The 22410-nt window shown below is 43.2% G+C and overlaps 1 protein-coding gene across 3 annotated transcripts in view; it reads left to right on the top strand.

The window, feature by feature from the left end:
- HSPA12A (heat shock protein family A (Hsp70) member 12A) overlaps window positions 1-22410 on the top strand; it is an 82596-nt gene that overhangs the window by 38927 nt on the left and 21259 nt on the right. For all 3 annotated transcript variants that reach the window (XM_025194800.1, XM_025194799.1, XM_025194801.1), the window contains exons 5-7: window positions 687-873; window positions 1741-1845; window positions 5245-5361. In XM_025194800.1, the coding sequence (XP_025050585.1) occupies window positions 687-873; window positions 1741-1845; window positions 5245-5361 (409 nt within the window). The remainder of the gene's footprint in view (window positions 1-686; window positions 874-1740; window positions 1846-5244; window positions 5362-22410) is intronic.

The raw sequence follows: 22410 nt of genomic DNA, 5'->3' as shown, positions 1-22410 counted from the left end.
GGGGCTGATTTAAGGCTAACAACACCTTTGACAGTTCCTAATTTTTGAATGTGTGGTGTTCATTTTTAAACATAAGGTTTGTTTTTGGTTTAGTTTAGTCGTGGTGGGGGGTTGTACTCGGTTGATATATTCCATTTGGTTGTCTTTCTGTTTGTTTGTTCATCGTATTGACTTTCAATAGTTGACAGGTAATACTGTCCTCTAATTTCTCCTGGGTGACTTTCATTATAGGAGCTATATACCTACCAAGAGAATCCTTTCCTTTTTCATGTCCTTGTGACAAGGCATTTAGCAGAATTTGCAGATTTGCTGGGATCCGATGGGCCGTGCCGTAAGCACTTCTGCTATGGCCTCAAACTTCAACCTCTGGGCTGTCAACCGTGCAGCTTGGCACCTGCACCACCCTAGTTGCCACCAAGCGAATGATATAACCATTCACAAAATATTCCTGAATTCATGTGCAGACTGTTAAGAGTTACTTAAAACAAATTGTGACAACTCTTCTTTCTTGGCTGTGAATAAAGACTCACTTTGGGCCTAAATAGGAATCAAATTCAAGTGTCCAGAAGTGAACTCACTGCGTGTGTAACTATTGCACAATCCAGTTTTCTTCCATAATGCACTAATGAGCATGCCATTACAAATGTTAGTATCACTGGTTTGAAGCTGGTTCACCTATTTCATAGGCGATGGGAAGGTGGAGACCCAGGTGTATCCAATCAGAAGACGCCAACTACTATCCTCTTAACACCTGAAAGAAAGTTTCATAGCTTTGGTTACGCAGCACGAGATTTCTACCATGACTTGGATCCCAATGAATCAAAGCATTGGTTGTACTTTGAAAAGTTTAAGATGAAGCTACATACCACTGGTGTAAGTAACAACTGGACTCTGCCTGGTAGTTTGCTTTTTGTGCTTAAAACCATCTTTCTGTGGGCCTTTAAAGGTTTTATTAAAATTTGTGTCAGCACAAGTATTTGCAGTTGTAAAATAAATAAGCAACTTGTAAGTGAGGTGCAACTTGTAACTTAATTTCTTCTGCTTTATTTTGCCCACCCTTGCCAACAAGAAACATTCTTCTGTATTTTGATGAATGTTGCTCTAGATGGGTTTGCTCCATTTGTCTTTCCTGAAGTATCTTGTCTGCTCTATTTGCATCAGATTAAATTCACCCCATGCAGGGCCTATTTGCCACCTGAACCTAAGAGCTACATAAACCTAATGCTGACCTCTTCATGGGAATGTATTCTCTCTTAATTCTTTGCGATATGTTATAAAAGAAAATCGCATTACTGTTTATCTTTAACTTAATCATTCTAGATTTCTTGGGGCTTAGTTGGTACTTTTTGTACTGAGGTATTTTACAGCTTTATAATTTGATACAAAGCCAAAATCTATATTTTTCACTTCTGAGCTAAATATAAAGCACGGATCTCATTTTTTGTATGCAGTTTCTTGGCACAGTCAGTTGCAGGTCCTGGTTATGCATATCGGATACTTAAACATCCACATGGCAGCTCTTTGTTACCATGACTGATAGGTGCAAAGATTATACTTTTAGTAAACAGCAAAATGTCCTAAGTGGGAAATCTCAGTGATTGGATAGACTCTTTCCAAAACCGTGTGTGTCAGGTTTAAGCTGGTGAGTCTCAGTAAGGAAGACTTTTCTTCTCTTGAGCGACAGGAAATTAACAGTTACCTCTTCCTTTTAATAACTTTTCATCGTTTTCTTCCACGTAGAATCTCACCATGGAAACAGACCTGACAGCTGCAAATGGCAAAAAAGTCAAGGCACTTGAAATATTTGCTTACGCCCTGCAGTTCTTTAAGGAACAGGCATTGAAGGTAAAGAAAACACTGCCTTATCCAGCTTTCTATATTTATACCTAGTGCAAACGCAGACCTTGTAGTTTTAACCTTGCCAAGCTTCTGCCCCATTTGATATTTGATGTCGACAAAGAAAGACAGGTCTAGAAACTCCAAGAAGGCTGTGGGTGGGGCCAGGGTAGCCTGAAGTGATTTCCTTTCTTACACTGGGCGCAAGCTGATGTATTAGCAGATATATTACTGGGAAACTGTGGCTGAATGTTTTGACTTTCAGCCCATCTCTTCTTGGTCAATCTCCTTCCATTTGGAGTTTGCTTAAGTAAAGAGTGATTGAAAATGCAACAACCAAAACTCAGTATTTGACTATTTCTTTGTGAAGCAATCCAGGAGTAATATCTGAGAGATACTTCTAGCCATCATCCCTATGATTATGCTGCTGCTGGGGCGTTGTATGTTCTGTGCCCATTTAAAGGTTTTCCTGCATTAAGGGGATGGTAGTCTAACCTTTGAGGGCCAACTCCTGGTCATCTCTGCTCATGCAGAGCTTCCACTGATTGCAGTTAGTAAGCAGAAGGGAGTCCGGTGAGCCACGTTTGTTATTTAATTATAAAATTTCAAAGCTGGTCCTGAGTGAAATAATACAGGGAGATGTTGAACATACAGCTAATTAACCCCCTAATAAATTAGCTTGGGAACTGGAAACAGTGTATGTGCTTTAGCACTGCTCTGCACTGAGCCTAATTAGCTTGAGTTCAAATGGAGAGTTATGCTAATGATCTATATTGCTTCCAGGGCCAAGCTAACTCTAAAACAACCTCTGTTCAGTCCTGCATTGTGTCTTGTAGACAGCCCGTTAGATTCACACAGCTAAACATCTGCGCAGATAACACATAAGGAACATTTAGGGCCTATTAGGGATGGCTTGGTCATATATTGGCTTTTCACAGGAACAAACTTCACCCTGTTGTGAGCAGGAAGCGGATGTTATTGTTGCCCTTAAGCTTAATGTTTGTTTATAAAAATCTAACAAGCATTGGGGAAGATATCCACTAACTGCAACCTCTGTTGGGGGTTGTATTCATACAGTACTGTGGTGTCTTTCATCTATTGCCCTACTGCCACATCAAATATAAGTTCTCCCGGTTTTTCTCTTTGCTTTTTTAATAATGTGGTTGATGAAAGAGAGAAAAGCTGCATGATTTCTTTGCACTAAAGAAAATAAAATTCCTAATCTGAGCATTGCAAGTTAAAGAAACTAGAATTGCGAGGGCCCCTTAACACATTCCTAAGCCTGCAACATTTCATGCTTCCTGTAGGCTAGGAACAGAGTCAAAAAGCTCGAGGCTGAATCAACTCAGTCTTTGCAGGTTAGTCTAAACTGCAGAGATTAAATTGAAACAGAAGTGAAAAGACATTTGCCTTTGATTGAGGAAATACAGCTACATGCATGCAGTGGCTCAGGCCAGGAGCTGGGGGCGCTAGAGCACAGCTCTCTGGCTGCGTGTTCACTTCCTCTTCCTACTGTCCCCACGGTCTCTAGGATTTGCAGTCCAGAATTACAGCAGCAGGACTCTGCAACTTGTAAGTGATACATCTGGATTTGTAGTCCACAGTTGCAGACAGCAGTAAGTTTGAGTCAGGGAAAGGGTGTTTAACCTCCCTCCCTGCCCCCAGCTGGAGTTTGCCTGTGGGAAGCCAGTGCCCCCCACCCCCCTCCCAATAAACTGGGCTGCATCCCCTGCTGGGCTTGCCCACCCCCACCTTGTCAGCCAGCCCTCACTGCTCCAGCTAGGGGTCAGAGGGGCGGGGCCAGCCCCCCTCTCTGGAGCAGGCAGCACAGCTCAGCCCAGGGCTGGAAAGCATGCTGGGATGCTGGGGGACTGTGTTTAACCTAAACCAGGAAAGGGTCTGGGACAGAAGTTTCAGAAACTGGTTTGACCCAAATCAGTTTAAGGCTGATACTACGTTCAGCCAGGTTTATCTTAACCCAGTTTCAGCCATTTTGAAGCTGGTTTATGTTCCCTGAACTCCTGTTCTGTTACAGGGTTAAACCAGTTTGTGATAACTTGAACCAGTTTGTGTAACTTCTATCTCTAGCCCAGATGCATTAATACAACCTCAGTGAAACAAGGGAAGAATTTGTTCCTTGAGCTTCCTTGTTAGAAATCTGACCCCATTTCTTTGAGTGGGGTTAATTTATTCTCTTTTGATTATCACCTCCTTACAGCTGCAACAACAACAAGAAAGACCAGCCTATCACTACACTTTCAAATCTTTGTACCTGGGGGGAATTTATGCTTTGCTTAGGCTTCAGAGTGGAATGTTAATGAGACGGAGCCATAACGAAGCACAATTTGAGATCCTAAGGCAAATGTACATATTATGGGAGAATGCTGAACACTGGCAAATACAGTTTTTAGCATTCCCTGTTTTAGGCTAGATCCTCAATTGTTGTTAGTATGCAGAGTGCTGCAATTCTGTGTGTGTGTGTGTTCAATAATTAAATGATCAGTATAGAAGGACTGCTACTTTTAGCCTATAATAGTCAGACCAAAGTGCCCTTGCGGGAGCATGCTCTGTTTTGGCCGCAAGTTTTTAATTGCAGTATAGCTAAGCAAACATAACCCTGTGGCACTTGCATGCAGAAAAATGTTTTCCATTCTAAAGGAGGCTGTTGTTCACCTCTCTGAACCCTCTCCCTGTCTGAATGGAGATTTAAAATAGGACATATGGTAATAGCATTTGACTTGGAATCTTTCCCAAAATGTATCACAAATATCACCTAATTTGCAAATTCAATACAGACTTTTCTTTAAAAAAAAGAAAAAGCGGAGAGCTAAACTCCTAATGACTGCTTGCGCAAAGCAAACATTTTTCAAGCAATGAACAGTCAAGTGTTTTCAGATTTTTAGGAAGAAGTACTTGCAGTTAACGCGGAGGTTTTAGAAAGCAAACGTTTGATTTAAAGAGGGGTGACACAATGCAGCCATTGAGAAACAGATTATAAACTGCAGCGTTTGTCAATGATGCAGGGCATATTTATATATATACTAATTGGGGTGAAAGTGTGAATTCTTTAAACTAGCAACAGATCCCAGACGTCAAGTACTGTGAACATGCTCTTATGCTCAGTAGAGCGTGAGCTTTGCATTGGAAAAATGAACTGTTCCTATTCCACGTTAAGAAACAGCCCCAGAGTTTTTCTGAAGGCCTCCTTGAGAAAGTGGTGTTCAGTAACCCCTAGTCCTGGCACACTGAGCAGTGATTTAGCTGTTCTGACTTGCAGCACAGACATAACATTTAAAAATTAGGAAAAGGGAAAGTTACTTTTAGTGGAGCCAGCAGAAAACAACGTGCTCCTGTCAAATGGCTGGTGTCAGTTTAACATCCATCTTTTATGTTTTCCTTTTGGTTTAGGAGCTCAGCGATCAAGCAGGCTCAGACTTTGAAAACTCTGAAGTAAGATGGGTCATTACTGTGCCGGCTATATGGAAGCAGCCTGCAAAGCAGTTTATGAGACAAGCTGCATACAAGGTAAGTATGGAGGATGAGAAATGCCCCGTCAGTCGTTACAAATTATGCTAATCTTGTTCTGTTACCATTAGCCAAGGAATATATTCTGTTTTGCAAACAGGCCAGGGAAAAATTATATGGATTGGCTTAAAACACTGAAGAGCAGTCTGTGTACACACAGCTTGTGTCAAAACAGGCATGTTCGCCCTACTAGACGCCTTATCTGTCCAGGTCCCTATTTTGGTGCCCATCACAACAGTCTCTGATCCTGTCGTGGAATTCAGTGCACGTAAAACAGATGTAGAATTGACGGCCAAGCACCAGGCAAAGTAAATGCTAGATACAGTCGTATTTTTTTTTATAATGTTTATTTCTGGCATCTTAAACCGAATAAAATAAGAAAAAGGAAAGCAGGAATACTTCTCCTTTGTCCGTTTTCCAGCAGTAGAAATGATTATGAGCCGGGCAGCATGGTTATAAAAATAAATTAAAAACTAATTTAATGAGAAACAGGTTATATGCATTAAAAAAAACCCAACAACCTGAAATCCTGTGATTATACACAATGTACTGAGCTTGTATCTGTCCTTTATTTCAGACTTGCTGTATGTCTTTGATGTTCGATGTACACTACCGTTCTTTTCACTGGGATGTTCATTTTCTTTAATTTATTTATTTATTTTTTTTTGCCCCTAGATAGTTCTTGACCCACTGCCAACAGATGCACAATTTGTAGACTTTGAGGGGTACTCAGATAATCCGCATCTTGTTATTTGGTGGCACCCAGATTTTTCTAACTCTTTTTCTACCCATCTCTAATATTGAGCAACATTTTTCTTAACAGTCTTTATTGTGGGATTGCTAATGATAGTGCCAGAAGCAAAACACACTTAAAGTTCTGATGGAAGGACACGGTTGTAGGTAAATCTGAAATACTAGAGACCCATTCGTTATCTTGGTGTGGTGTTGTCTGCCTGCCGTCTGTGTGCATGCGTGCTCGTCAAATGGAAGCTGCGTAAGGGACAGCACAGTGTAAGATCGCTCTCTTGACATCTCCTGTGTGTGGCACAATTGAACGTTGTTGGATAGTGTCCGTGTCTGTGGTATTGTCTGTGGCTGTGTTTATCAGGAAACTTGATAAAAAGGGAGGACTGCTAAGGCTTTTAAATGAGGATGTGTATTCAGCTGATGGAAAATGAAAGGAAATGCATAAGTAATTGAATGCTTACTTGCAAGACGCATTTGATTGTTTTAAATATCGGGGAGGGAGTAATAAAAGAAGAAAAAGTGATTTTTCTGGCTTGCAGTTGCCATGTGATCGTGTGCATTCTAGGTCCCATATCCACCCTAGTAAGCAAACGGATAGGCGCAAATGGATTAAAAAACTGAGCCTTTTCTACTAACTTTCAGAATGTGCAAACATTTTTAAAACGTGGGTATGCTTCTGCAAGGGTAGTACTGGGGTTGAAGTAGAAGCTGGAAAAGGGGGACCACAGATCAGTCAGAGCAATAGTCTGAAGTTGCAGCAAGGGAAGTGTGGGCTGGATATTATGAAAAAGTTTCTCAGTAGGAGGGCAGTAAAGCACTGGAACAGTTACCCAGAGAGATGGTGGCATCTCCATCCTTGGAGGTTTTTAAGACCAGGCTAGACAAAGGCTTGACTGGGACGATCTAGTTGGGGATGGTCCTGCTTTGAGCAGGAGTAGATGACCTCCTGAGATCCTTTCCCACCCTAGTTTTCTCTGATTCTATAATAGTCTAAGGTGATGTGATAGTGGCTCACTTCAGTGAGCACTAAGGAGAAGTCTGTCTCTGGGAGTTGGGGGTAAGTGGAAAAAGTAAGAATAATTTGAGTGAAGTATAATGATATTCAGCCGTCGGTTCAGACTATGTAGTCTGTCTGATAAAGTAATGAGAGAGTTTACAGTCTGTGGTGACAGGGCTCTTCGGCCCACTTTAGGTGGGGGTCCAAGCAGAAGCTAAATATTCCATGGAAGTATTCGAACTAAGAGGAGAAAAATTACAGCTCTGCCTCTCTCCTCCAAACACGTCTCGTACTGTTCAAACTGATGTTTCAACCTGGCTCTCTGACATCTCCTCCTGGGTTGTTTAGGTGTCAGCTTATGCACAGTATAGCTTTAATGGAGTTTTCAATCCTCCTTCCATTCCCTCCCACCTCCAAGCCCTCCATACTGCAATGTTTCTTAACCAGTTTGGAAAGTAACACTACCCTGTGTATTACTCAGATCCATAACTTGGGCATTATCTTTGGCGTGTAACTTTTTCTAGATAGCCGCATCTGGTCTAGGTCTACATTTTGCCAGTTCTTTCTTCATAATGTGTCTATGGTGTCCTTTCCCATCCATCTACCCAGCAAAATGTCCCATCCAGGCTCTCGGGTGCATCTTGCATCTCAGTTGCAACAGCTGCCTTTTTTCCTGGCCTTGACAAGTGCAGTCCTGCTCCACTCGTGTCCATCCACAATGTCGCAAAGACCATTTTCCTGGCCTGTCACTTTGGCCTCGTCACCCTGCACCGGCTTCTCCACCTCTGTCACAGCGAACATAAGCTACTAGGCTGTGAAGGGTTTTGAGAATGAAACATATATCCACCCTGCCTGTCACCTCTCATTCACTGCGGATATGTTGATTCCTGCCTCTTGTTGGCCCATGACACCATTTTTCTGTGTCATATTTTCTAAAAGTTTCCTTGTGCTTTCTCCCATGCTGTGGAGTAGGGGAGGCTCCGTATAAACATCCACAAACCTTGCTCAATTTCCTCTTTCAAAACCCTAAACCCTTTATAACTATTTTTCTATGATGTTTGCAATCAACTTGACAACTGTTAGGATGTGCTAATACTATTGCCTATCACCAGTATAGTGTCATTGTTTCGTTGTACTTCCCTCTCTTCCTGTATTCATTGGTGGTTCCTTGTTTTATACATAGATTGCGAGCTACTTGGGAAAGGAGCTGTCCTTTTTGTCTGTGGTTGTACAGCACCTGGCACAATGAGGTCCAGATCCATGTTTAGGGCTCCCAGGCATTACAGTAGTACAAATAACTCTTCTGCACCAAGTCTAACTTTGTTTCCTTTCTGAGGATATGTCCACAGAGGCCTCTCACCTTCCTGTTTTATTTTTTCCTCCCCAAAGATTCTGTATTACTGAAGTGCTGGCTGCAGAAATGTGGATGCTTCCAAAAAGGGCTGTGCGCCCAACACTGAGTGTACACCTTGGTGGGACTTCCTCCGCAGAGGGAACAGCTCACTGCCTCCAAGCCTCCTGTCTCAAACACATTCAACATTTGTTGGATGGTGTGTGTCTGTAATGGCTTTTATACTCAATGCCATGCTCATAGGCATATTTAGGATACTGTGAGCATAAGAATGCTATCTACGAAGCCAAGTTCTGTTCTAGGTTGTTTTTTTCTGTGCATTAAAGGGATTTGGTGTTGCTGCACCTGAAATCAATAAGTTTGCTGTTAACTTCAATGAGAGCAAGGCTAGATTTGAAGTGTGGGAGTAACATGAAGTAAGCTTTCTCAGTGCCCTTGTCAGTCTTATGCTATTTATATTAGGAGGAAAAGGAAGAGAGCTGTTGTTATGCTACAGTAAAAGTATCCCGGTGAAAAGATGAAAAGTATCCAAACCATTCAACGGCTCTTATAGTACATTTCTAGTGACATGTAGTTAAGTGTGAAATCGTTTGCTGCTGTAGCGTATTGCCATAAGTGGCATTTTCTGTAACCTCTTACTGTGCCCTTCTCATTCAAATAAACTTTGGGTGCAATAGCTAAATTTCTCAGGAAAACAGAGATTTAATAATCCTGGTGGGCTGTTTCTTTTTAGGAGTGGCATTCTTGCAGCTCACGTTACACTATGAATTCTTTAAGGCTCAGTAAGTGCAAAGTGGGATCCGCAGGCTGGAATTTCTTTGACATGCCAACAGAAATAAGGGTCAGGGAAGAGGTTGGGATGTGACAAGGGTATGTGAATGTCAAGGCTGTAAAGTAAGAAAGTTGAGCTTAGCCTGCCAAACATGCTCAGTGCTGAGGAAAGTGAGAGGAGGAGGAAGCCTGTTTTCATAACCTTATTAAATATATTTTAAAGACTTCGAAACGTCAGTTAACTGACTATTTAGAGATATTGTAAGAATTGTTTCTAGATATGTTTTTTCAATTTAGATACTATATATGCAAAGCTCAGTCTACAGTTGTAATTTTTGGAGACAAACAACAGACAAAATCTGAGTTTGCATTTGTAAATAATATCACATACATCCACAGGGGGATAGGCCTGATTAAAATGATTGAGCACTGGGTCAGAAATTAAAATATATATATATATTTTTTTTATTTTTTATTTTTAATTTAGCTCCTTCACTGACATTATGGTCAGGTGTGCCTCAGTTTTTCCATATGTTGAATAGGAATAATAACCTTTATCTAACAGATTATAAAGCACTGCGTGGTTTGTTAGCCGCACCTGTACATATAGATTGTAGAGCCTTGTTAGCTTAAAGGGTTGTGATCCATAGCGTGCACAAAAATGCAGGTTTGTGAAGCAACCCATTATACAGCTGCAGCAAATGGCTGTATGGGACCACTGAGGTGCTCCAGCTGTGTGAAAGGTTTTATTTTAAAGGGTGTTGCTTCTCTGCATGAGATTGCTGATGAGGCTTAGCTCAGTGGAGAAGCTGACCCCTTTGTAGTAAGAGCTGCAGCAAACCTCTCCACAGATCATCCTTGATTTAGCAACCCACTACAGATCGAGTGAGTGGTGAACGACCCAGGGATGAGTGATCTGGATTTCACTGAAATAAGTATTTGCGGGGGGGATGGATGTTTGGATTTCCAGTATCAATAAATGGATTTTAAAAAGCAGTGGTTTTCAGATTAAGTGAGACACACTGGTATAGATGGGACCGTTTGGTAAGTGAGCTGTTTTGCAACTCTCTGGAGGGAGATTTCAGCACTTACCCTCTGTGATTAAAATAGTGCAGTATGCCATTATTCTTTGTCTCGTCCCAGACATGCACATCTGTTCTATTGTCACACATTTTCCACCAGAAATGAAGCCTACATTTTGGAAGGCACAGAATTTTTTTTTTTAAAGTGAAAGCGATTAAATTTGTATTCTCCTCCCAGAATGGATCACGATGTGGGCTTTTCCCTTGGATAGCAAAGGGACATTCAGACAGACAGGAAGTGAAAAACAATAGAGGTGTCAGGAAGAAGGGTATTCCAACAGAATTAGGTTGTAGTTACTGAAAAGATCAGCAGCATAAAGCAGAACCACAAACAGAAAATCAGTAATTTTGTTAAAGGGCAGTAAGAAGAAGTAAAAATGCACTCACTATCAGTGCAATATAGTTACGTTGGGATTAAAGTAGCAAGCTTTCCATGTGGATTGACTTCTTACCTCTGCCTGATCTCAATAAAGACAAATGTAAGACACCATCCTTAGGGAAGAAAAAACAAATGTACAAATGGGTCATAACTAGGGAGGCAAGAGCTGTGCTGAGAAGGAAGTGGGAGTCAGCACTATGATGCAGTCGCACACAAAGCAGCTGTAGCTTTGGGCTTCAGGGGTGTTGTAAGACAGGAGGTGAAACAGCCACTCCACTTAGCACTCATTAGGCCTTAGCTGGAGCATTCTTGCAGTTTTAGGCTCTGCATTTTAGGAAGGATGTGCAGAAACCGGAGCTAATCCAGAGGTGAACAGTAGTGATGATACAAGTATTGGGGTCCAAGCCACACATTGAAAAGTTGAGAATTGGGTATGTTTGGTTTGCAGAAAAGGAAATTAAGGAGGCCCGGTGGTAATCTTCAAATACTTGAAAGGGTGCCATAATGAAGAGGGAGAGCAACTGTTTTTCCTTGCCAAAGAAAGCAGGACATGAAGCAATGAGTTTAAGGTGGAGCTAAGTAGATTTCGATGAAGTCTCAGAAAGAGCTTCCTACCGGTAAGACCAGTAGACGAATGCAGCAGGCTGCCCTGGGAGGTTGTGAGAACTCCTTCATGGGAGGTTTTGAAGAAAAGGCTGCACAAGCGTCTGTCTGGGATGTGTTTTAGGAATTGCACACCCCCCATTCCTGCAGTAGGTGAACCTCGAAGTCTCTAACGACCCTATAATTCTGCACCGCAGATCTGTGTCTTGAATCACCGAAATGCCTTTGGAAGTCTGGTCTCTAGGAGCCTACAGGTATGTCCACACCATTTCCATGGCACTCCTGAGACTGCTGCTAGGAATTGCATCCCCAACTGCCTGCACTCGCTCTGCATGTGCCAAACCCAGACATGAGGCTGGGAAGTCACTCTGGGGGCTCTGGAGGTTCCCGTGTGTGGTTGTGGTTGAGAGCAGCGATGGGGATGCCAGCTTCCCTGCCTCATGTCTGGGTTTGGCACATACAGAGCAAGGTGCACTTCTTGGCAGAGGCAGTATAGACCTCCCCTCAGTCCTACTGAACATGTGACCCCCCCCCCCCCCCCCCTTCATTTTCTAAAACTCTAGACTGCTTTAGCTGAGGGAAATTGTCCCACTGGGCTCATTTCCTCTTAGGAGCAGTCACAATAACCCTTTTTTCCCTTTTTTAAGCATGGATCTCATATTTGATAATCTTGTATTGTTGTAAAGGAAGAGAATGTGATGAGCTTGTGAAATATTTATACTGTAGTTCAGCCAAATGCATTGGTGCAAGGCTTTGAGATAAATCACATGGAAAAGGCAGTGGGCGTTAAACATATTAGCAGGATTAGAGAAGCAGAAGATTTCTTACAAATAGGACTTGCTAATAAAGCCAGAATCTTGTAAATGAATTGGTTGTCCTGGTTTATCAAAGGCTAGTAAGATTAACATGCTCAGTCTATAATTTTACTTTTATAGTCATCCAAATGTTTGTAATGTGATACTGTACAAAGATTATATCATTTTGCAGCCGTGATTAATTAGGGATGCCGGACTAATCGTGTAGTGAAAATGTGTAGAGTAAAAAATGTAGGCTAATAAACCTGAATGTACCCCTACTAGTTGCTGAAACCAGGTTTACAAGAAACACCAGGCATGGAGAGGTGATCCATTAACCTGTTTTTCAAAAACTGCCCATTCAGTTGCTGACACCTTTTTTTGACAGGCAAGTAAAGCGTAAGGGTTTTCACTGCACTCTGGTAAGAACGGGTGAATTGATTCTGCTCCTGGCTTATAAATTTGCACAATGACTTTACAGGGATGAGTCTGCATGTCACTTCTTGAATTGCATTTCTGTATATGAAGCATCTTCTTTAGCGATGGCCAGAGTCCAGTAGACTCTAATGTGCGGTGTTGCAGAAAGGTGAGGAATGGGATTCTGCAGAAGGATCTCTGACTTGGCATGGAAAGACTGATAAGGCAATGGTAGAGTTGTTTGAAAATCAAAATTTCTGTCCTGCCTGAGAGAGTGCCATACCTCCTGGGTCATTCAGTCCATCCAGCTATTCCGACTGATGGAGGAGACTGCCTTATGGACTAAAACGACAGTTCTCCTGATGCATTGCTGCACCCGTGCAAGCAGATAGAAATGAGGTCAAACTGACCACAAGCAAAATATTTTAATTTGGTGCAACTAGCTTAAAATGTCCCTAGTTATGTTGTACCTCTCATCCTCCCAAAACAAAATACATCTGTTAATTTTTCCCCGTGGAACAGTTGAAACCGTTTCTTAGGGGGAAGAAAACAACATTTTTTCCCCCCACAGAAAATTTTCATAGCAAGGTTCACATGGCTTTGCTTACAAAAGTAGCTTGGACCACAGGAGCCTGTTGTGGAGGATGCTGAAATTAGGAGTTAAAATGAAAACCTGGTGAGCAGGCTATTTGAGAAGGTACTCGAAGAGCAAGAAGCACTCCTCTCTCTGCATTTTGGTTGGGGTTCAAAGAGCACTTCTGTAAAAATATGACCTATAAGAAAAATTTATGAGACTCTAATAGCTTATAAAAATGAGAGTGCTAGTCATAAACATTGTAAGTGCCAACGGTCTGCTCTTCTGTGCCCTCTGAAATGCACTAATTGGTGGCAGTGGCACTAACACTGCTATGACTTCATCTACTGCATAAATGTATTCTGCCGCATCAGGCATTCGGGAGCGAGCTACTGCAGAGTTACTGTAGTAGGGACAGGATCTGCGCTAGCACAGTCCTTTTTTCTCCTCAGAGAATTGCCAGCTCGGGTCTTCACCTTGGCAGGTGTTTGCTCTGCAGTGCATGCATTAACCTTAACCAGAGTAATCTGAATGTGCTTGAGAGCTTGGAGCAAGGAAGGGGAGCTGAGTGATGACTAAGGAAATCATATTTGTTTCATGGACAGGTTTCATGCTCTCCTGCCCCTCTGAAATAAGAGGTAATAAATATTGCAAGGGGCAGAGTCTTCATGCAGGATGCTGAGTGCAGCACAAATGCTAAAGATTAATCCTTTCTATCTGTCATTTTGCTGTTACTTCTGCCCTAGATTATTAACAAAAAATCTTATTCTGGTTTTAGAATTTATGTGGCATTCAAAGGAGCAAAGATGATGTGCTAAATGTGGCATTTAGTCATTAACATGGGTAGAGAGAAAGATTGTGATGCTGTTTCTTCAGTCTTATGCTTGCTTGTTCCCCTTTGGGAGCACTGTGTGTCCTGGAACAGAACAAGGAAGCTATTCCGGAGTGCATGATGGTTGATTATACTGGTCCTATAACGTCTTTCTTTGCTCTACCACATACCCCTGCCTGTGGGCCCACTACAGTCTTTCCAGTTACAGTCAGTTAGCATAATGTGTGTCTTATGTATTGCAAACACAAATGTTTGCAAAGGTCCATACTGAAAATCTAAATATTCATAAATCAGGAGTGGGGCATTCAAAATCAAGGCATTGGCTTAAAACTTGGAGTATTTTAAAAATAATAAGTCTAGGGGGTCCTTTTTTTTTTAACTTGCCTTCTGCTCTTTGGGACTTGGAGATAACATTTTCAAGCTTTTCTGTTGCTACCAAAGGGACTGGAATGCTTTATTCTTACATGCCAGTATGTCAGATTTAAGCTTCCAATGGCATGCAAGCTGAGACTTTAACAAAAAATAGCAAATACTATGAGGCCTGTAATAAAATTACAGAAGTTGGCTATTGCTATATCTATCCTGTTAGGTTTTTAAGCATAATATGGAGTATCCTTTTCCTAATATTGTTGCCAGTTGAATTTCTATAAAATATTAGGATGTAAGCTGTCTAATCATACTCAGGCTCACTAAGTTGGTGGAAATACCTCGTTAAAGCTAGCAAATGGTCATCACAGTTTTGCCAAGACACAGGGATTCCCCTGCGCCCATTTGTTAGGATGACCCAGACAGATCGTAGCTGACCTGAAGATAGCAAAGGGAAGTCCCTTACCATTTCTCCACAGTTGCTTTGTAAGAAATAACTGCAGATAAAAGGCATACCTGACTCCACATATAGCAAGAAAATAGCTTTAACACTGCTCTGCCCATGATTAGGTACTACTGTTCCTAACTCAACCACTGTTTCTGGCATCTTTACCTTTTCCCCTGCCTCCTGCTCATAGGAAAGAATATTAGTTCCTGGTGCAGTCTCCTTCTATATCTGTTCTTGGCTTCAGTAGTTATATGAGCAGTGTCACCTAATGCAGGCACAGTGCTAGACAACAGGCACTCTTAGATACGTAATAGTAACCTGAAGCGAATGAAGAGACAACCCAGCCACACGTAACAAAGAGATTTGTTTCAGTGAGACAACCTAACCACCTGTGACGAACTGGTTCATCTAATCAGTGACCACAGAATTTAGTATTCCTAACTCCAGCCACGTTTTTCAGACCCACATATTTCATTATTTAAAATGAAGCTGCAAGCATATGCCACCATTCATTAAAATTCTAGGTGTCACTAATTGTATGCATGGGATGAAGGTGTAACGTCTTATTTTTCTGAGCAGAGTAGTAACACTGCTTATGAATAGCCTCAATTATCGGTTGTACTTTCTGCACCAGAAACAGATTCATTAGACAGAAGTAAAATAACAGATCCCACTTTGATCCAAAGTAAACAGTTGAGTAATATAAGCAGGCATGAATATAACAGATATGTAGTCTGAGATCTGCTTGATTTTCCACCCCCCCGAAGGATTATATATAATACTGAATCATTTTAGTTGTCATCATGGCTAGGGACAGACATTCAAAAAGCCAGAGCCTGAATTGATTCAATCTTTGCAGGTTAGTCTAACCTGCCTAGGTTGAACCAATTAGCAAGTGGATAGACATTCAGGAAATGCAGGCACCTGCAGTGACTCAGGCCAGGAGCCAGGAGGACAATAAAGCACACCCTCCGCTGCAGGGAAGCTGTTGTGTGTGTGTGTGGGGGGGGCATAGCCAGCCCAGGCACTAGCCTTGAATAAACTGGCCAGGGAGGGGTTCAATTCCCTCCTCCCTGTGCCACTGGCAAGGACCTGAGCAACATCCTCTGGGTGCTCCCCCCTCGCTGTAGGAGTGGTGGGGGTGTCAGCCAGCATGGGGGCAGGAAGGGGGGTTATGCCCCACCCCAACCCAGGGGACTGCAGCCAGGGTCTGCCCACCCGGACCATTGCCAATCGCTCCCTGCACGGGGCGAGTGGCCGGATAAATGCCTTCCCTTCCCACTCGCCTAAGGGGCCCTGCTGGCCAATGTCTGGCCATGCCCCCACCCTGCCACTGGAGCAGCAAGGGGGGAGCGACCCTGACAGGGGCTGCAGCCCCTCTCAGTGGTGTCCTAGGTGTGGGTGGAAGCTCGGCCCAGCACACAGAGGTCTGGCTCCAGCTCTGGCTGCACTTCAGCCCCTGCTCCCCCGGGCTGCTCATTGCATGGAGTGGGCAGAGCTCCAGGCACTGGGCAGAAGCCACGGGGCTGAAGCTCCCTCCACCTGGCGTGGTGCTGCATAGCAGAGCAAGAGCCTCAGCTGGAGGTGAGGGGAAGAGAACAGCTGTGCTCAGCCCAGACAGCAGCGAGCCTCCCTTTGCCTCCGGCAGCTACTCTCCCTTCCCCTCCTGCCCTTGCCGGGCCGCTCTGAGCAGTGAGGGAGGGAGTAGGTTTAGCCTGGTGGCTACTGCTCTGAGCACAGAGCTCTGGCTTCAGCTCCAGCTGCTTTCCACCTGCTTCCCGCTCAGGGGCTGCTCATCGCACCAGGCAGGTGGAGCTCCGTGCATGCATGGGGCAAAAGCGGCTGGGCTGAAGCTTCCACCCACGCACCCAGAGCCACACGGTGGTCACAGTGGCAGCTGCCGGCAGAGGAGGTAGAAGAGCCCCGCTGGCCTCGGCCAATGCGCAGCCTGTGGTGTGGCTGTAGCTAGCAGGTGCCACACAGGACAGGGGCAAGGCTGGGGCTGCAAGCCCCAGTGGCACGTGGTTGCCAGGCTCTGGGCCCGCCAGTGCCTCCGAGCTGGCCCAGGCAGCCCACTGCTCAGCCAGTCTCTGCCTGTGCTCCCCAGCCCAAGACAAGGGCCTGGCCCCCATGGGCTGACCCAGCTCAGCCCCACATCTCTAGCCCTGCAGCTACAGGAGAGGCAGGTTTCATGTTGATGCCCCTGTCCCTGCCGCTGAAGTGGGGAGGGGGGCAAATGCCTGACGGGCTGTTACACCCCGGCCAGGCAGACCTCAGCTGTGGTGCCCCAGTGGGAGAGGAGGAATAAACCCCTTCCCTACTCCCTTGCCTTAGGCAACCATGCCCGTTGGCTTCTGGCCATGCTCCCACCCCCAGCTAGAAAGCAGAGGGGCAGGGCCAGCCCTGCTCTCTGGAGCAGAGATCAGAGCCCTGCCCAGAGAGCATGCTGGGATACTGGGGGACTCTGGTTTAACTTAAACCAGGAAGGGGTCTGGGACAGACATTGCATAAACCAGTTTGACCAAAATCAGCTAAGTCTGATACTACATTCAACCAGGCTTATCTCAAACCGGTTTTGGCCATTTTGAAACTGTTGTATGTGAACTGAACATCTGTTCTGTTACAGGTTTAAACCAGTTGCTGATCACTTAAGCCAGTTTATGTATAATGCCTGTCCCTAGCCCATCTCTCTAAATCAATCTCCATGTGTCTCAAGTTGTATACTCAGAACTTGAAGCGGTTACTTGAGCAGTTTTTTGCAAATTTTAAGCCTGTGTGTGGCTTGCCCAGATGTTACGGAGGGGGTTTATAGCAAAAACTAAAAGGCTCAAGCTTATGGACTACAACTATGGTCCCCTACCTGCAGTCCCATGTTTTAGCCATAAAATCCATCTTTCTTTCCGAACAAAAGCAGGAAGATGAATTTAATAGGTATGGGACTTTTTTTTCTCCAGTGCATCTTCACATTTAGGTAGAAATTTTGCCTAAAGATTGTTTCTGTTTCTAAACTTAGCCTGTGGTGAGACACCTGTGCAATATTCAGATTGATAGTATATTTAATGTAAGTACCAAAACACCCATGCTTGCACTCATGTTGCACTGAACTGATCGTTTTTTTCCCTATGTTAAATTGCATCTTACTCGAGACTGGTGGCTTTTGCTGCAAAAGGTCTTCTAGATTTCTCACATCTCTCATGCTTCCCAAGATTTCCTATACTTTTTTTTTTTTACCCTTTTAGATTAAATAAAAAAGCAACTCAAGGAATATTGTTCCTTAAATTGAAAGCTTTGAGTGGAAATTCTAACTGAAAAGACAATTGAACTCTGTAAATAGTCCTGTAGCTCTTTAATAACTCCAGGCTATTGACAGCTAATCTCATGCTGTTGTCACACTGTTATAGATGATCTACTTCTCTCTGATAGGGGGAGACAGGCACTTGACACCGAAGTCAGAAAGGGAAGAGATTAAGGGCTGCGTATGCATTTGGCGGGGTGGGAAAGACTCTGCATAATAACAGTTTTCTTATTGGCCTTGTATATAATAGTTTGTAGTCCTTTTCTTTGACCTGCGATATCGTCTGTACTGACTCAGGGCCTATTCCACAACCCTTATTCACAACAAGTAGTAACAGTAGTAGGGATTATTGGGATAAGTACTGTTCAGTGTAAGAGTTGTAGAAAGGACCTTCAGTACTCTCGTGATTCCTTTGGAAACAAACAACAACAATAAGAGTTAACACTTCAATAACATCTTACATCCTACCCTTTCAGAAGTGTTAGAAATGAGTTAGACACGAAGACAGTTTCATGAGCTGGGTGCCCAAGGGATTTTCTTCACTACAATTAGCTGGAGTTACATTTCAAATATTGCCCACAAGTTGGGTCCCATCAACACACAAAAACACTTATTTTAAGGGCAGTGTGTGCTTTTAACTCAAGCTGTTTGACCCTTGAGGATATAAGCTACAGCCTGAGTTAGCACAACTCCTCAGCTGTTAGCACAGCTTCTGTGCATCTGCTCTAACTTGGCTCAGGCTTATTTAAGAGGAGTTAACTCAAAAGCTGATGGCTCATATTAATTCTGCAGTGAAGATATTGCTTGATTGTTACTGTGCTGTTACAAAAAGGACATGGTAGGGTACAGAGAGGCTGCCTCCCTTTATGCGGCGCTATGAGTTAGTGGCATGGGAGGAAGTAAAAGGCAGAAGTTCTAAGTTCAAGTTCTAGGTTACTGAGCAGCCAGCACGTCATCCCAGGTCCTGTAGTCTTTCCTTGTACTATTAAACTGTAAATATACCATGACAGGGCTTTGTGAACATAGTAAGAAGCATTTCTTCCCCAGGATGCCAAGAAAACATTGAGACAAGACTCAGAACAATTGTTTAGGAAAAGGAAGATAGGGAATCTTGTTGGTGACGAGGGAAAATTACCCGTATGAAGTGGTTAAAGCTGATTTAAATACAGAGAAAAAATAGTGATTTAGAGGACTGGGAGAGTGTGTTTGGAGCTTAGTGGCAGGGTACTGAAATAGCACCTATTGATTGTCTGCTCTGGACACCAGCGTAACTTGTACCAATGTATGAAACCAATATAAATTACACCACTGTTAGTGTATAGTGCGTCTGCACCCTTAGAATAATAGCTGTGTTGAAATACCATTAGTGAATGATGAGAAACCTTTTGATTGAGACTGGAGAGAGAATGCTAGCATTTGAAGCCATACCATCTGAACCAAATGGGATTCATCATCAGTGTCAATTCATCTGATAATACCTAGCATCTGGTCTGCATAGCTCAAAGGCAGTATACAAGAAAAATCAAGCCGCAGTTCTTTGAGTAGATGTCAAAGAGTGGGAGTTACTGCAGTCAGTTCTTGACACTTTTGTACAAGTTCCATCTTCCAGAAATGGATTTGTAATTTATCTGCTCATGGAAAAGCCAGCAAACACAGCATGGTCCTTCCCCTTCACGTATTTCACTATCTTGAGTGCATTCAGTGTTCCTGGAGCATGAGGGATTTATGCCATCTACCCGAACCTAGCAATGAATCTGCTTAGTCTCACCCTGGCCTGTGGGACCAGCAGGGTATGGAGTAGTCAGGGAAGGGCCCTTAAATTCAGAAGCCAGAGATCCTGGCGCTCAGCCTTACAGATTTCAGGACATTCTTTAGAGAAACTTTTCCCTCTTGTTAAAGTTTTTCTTGTTGACTTCTAGATATTTCAGTTGTGGACAGAGGTTTGATTCTTCACAAATATGCAGAGTTGACTTCATTATTTGCTTATTTGAGTGTTCAGATGCTGTTTTGAGGAACACAGGAAAACTTATCATTGAGGGCAAGTAATTTGTGGTATGGACCAGGTTTGCCATCCCAAGACATTTTTTTTTCTTTTGACTGACAATCTTCAAACTTTTTATAGAAAACCAAAATTTTAACTGACACATGTTTTACTAATATATGTTTTACATAATATGAATGTAACCTAGGCCTTGGATAACAGTTAGAAAGGCTCAGTTCACATTTAGAGGTTTATCTCCAACCATAGTAAAAAGATTTTGTAAAAATAAAAAAATCTTGGGATGGCAGCAGCAATGGCTTTACACTGTGCTGCCTCCACTCCAGGGATCCCCTCCTCACCCCCACACCCTGACACCCCTGACTGCACCCTACAGTGTGCTACCCCTCTCCCCCCACTCCCCAACCTGATCTCTGCTGCCCCTGTCCCGGCATTGAGGCCACCCTACTGCCTTTCCTCCCTTCTCAGCCTGGCAGCTGCACTGCCTACCCTCCAGGTCCTACCTGTGCAGCTCTGCATACTTTTATGATGAATTCTGAACAGCTGTTACAGGCAGATGACAGCCAGGCCATATGGCAGCAGCACATGGCTGGGGTGGAAGCAAGGAAGGGGCTACAAAGGTTCCCATGGGCCAGAAATCCCTGACAGACAAATCCCTGCAAAGTGCTGAGCTGCACTCCTAATTAGACACCAGGCAGCACTACTTTGCTTGAGTTGTCTGTCGACACTTGATTCTAGCCTCGTTCCAATAGCTATGATGGATCATCAAATAAGCTCATGGTTTCTTAGTTTTTTACAGATGGCTCCACTTTTTTTTTTTAATGGACTTTATGAACGGCCCTTTTTAGCCTGTTTCTTTTTTTTGAGACTGTCCATAAATTTACAGACATCTGGCAACTCTGGTACGGACTTGTATAAAGGCAGCAATTGAAGATGCAGCCAGGAACATATTTAAAAACTGACTTGAAATGAGCCCTGGATCCTATAAGGTGCTTAAAGCTATCAACTTCTTTTCACCTCAATGAGGTTTAGGAGCTCAGCACCATGAAGGAAGTACTAAGGGCCATGTTGCCAAAGCATCCGTCACCTCTCAGTTCCCATTCAGGCGCATAAATGACGTGGTTGGATTTTCAAAGGATCTTGGCCCCCAGCAGCTCCCCGTCATACTTGTTTGAAAATGCTCCCAAAATGGGATTTGGACTCTTTGGAAATCCAGCTTCTGTTGCAAGTGCTGAACAGTTTTGAGAATGTGGTCTTAAACAGAGAAGTGGACTGAATGGCGAAGGCTATCTGACCTCATTGCATTCTGTTAATGCCTGTGTTACTTATTGTATTGTGCTACTTGCATTATCATGAGGACTAATGGCTTAGCACAACTATGTATGAGGGTGTAGTGAAGTCTGAACAATTCTGTTTAAGTTTTCTTAACTATTCTAACTAAAGATCAAGCAAAATAACATCTGATGTTTAGCTTCCTTTTTTTTTTAACCCCTTTACCAAGCTTCTGTGTGCTAATTCTATGAGTCTTTTCCCTTGCTGTTCATCTTCTTTGCTGGCAAGCTTAGCTGTCTAATTAGATCGGTGTCATTTATTTATGACATCCTGATTGGATGCCTGGGGACTGGAGAAGGTGCTTGCTAGCAAACAAGAAGGAGGATTAAAGAGAAGCTCATTGGTAAGTGGATGGCCATATCACAAAACTGTTAACACAATGAACTGATTAGCTTGAACTGTGTAACTTTCACAAGACACTTAATTTCCAGCTGCTGTTGTTGCTTTCTCAGTTCTTTTATCCAGAACATATCCTACAGATTTTGTGCTATGCATTCCTTGCAATCACAGCTTTCTTGTTGTTAGTAGTTACAGTAAATATTCTGGTAAACACAGCATTTGCCATTTATTCACAGCTGCTATTTATTTGAGATAAGTTGGCTAAATTATACCAACCTGTAGAGCTCAGTTCCTTAACAAGCCCACATCACCTTTTTGCAGATGTTGGTTATAGGGGATCAGTGTTCAGAACTTTCCTCTGTAACTGTCCCTGCAAGTTTTGCACATATGAATGGGTTCTTACATACACAAATGAAATAGCTGCCTCATTAGTTGCAAGGGGAAGGTTGAAGCTATGGTTAGGAATTGAATTGGTACTCGAGAGTGCTGGAATTAGAAATCTTAGCTCTATCAGACTTCCTATGTGACCTTAGCTAACTTATGTGTCTGTTCCTGATGTCAAGTAGGAATAATAATGCTTCTTTTCCCCATCCTTTGTCTGCCCTGCCTATTTAAAACAAGTTCTTTAGGGCTAGGAGTATTCTCTTACTAAGTGTGTTGACAGCACTACAGAGTAGCTTGAGCAAGAGCCAGCTGCCCCTGGCTGCAGCATCTATGCGTGCA

Source organism: Alligator sinensis, unplaced genomic scaffold (genome assembly GCF_000455745.1).
Source record: "Alligator sinensis unplaced genomic scaffold, ASM45574v1 scaffold1374_1, whole genome shotgun sequence".
Classification (NCBI taxonomy): domain Eukaryota; kingdom Metazoa; phylum Chordata; order Crocodylia; family Alligatoridae; genus Alligator; species Alligator sinensis.
Note: the sequence above shows the minus strand (reverse complement) of the source record. Positions and strands in the feature narration are given on the sequence as shown.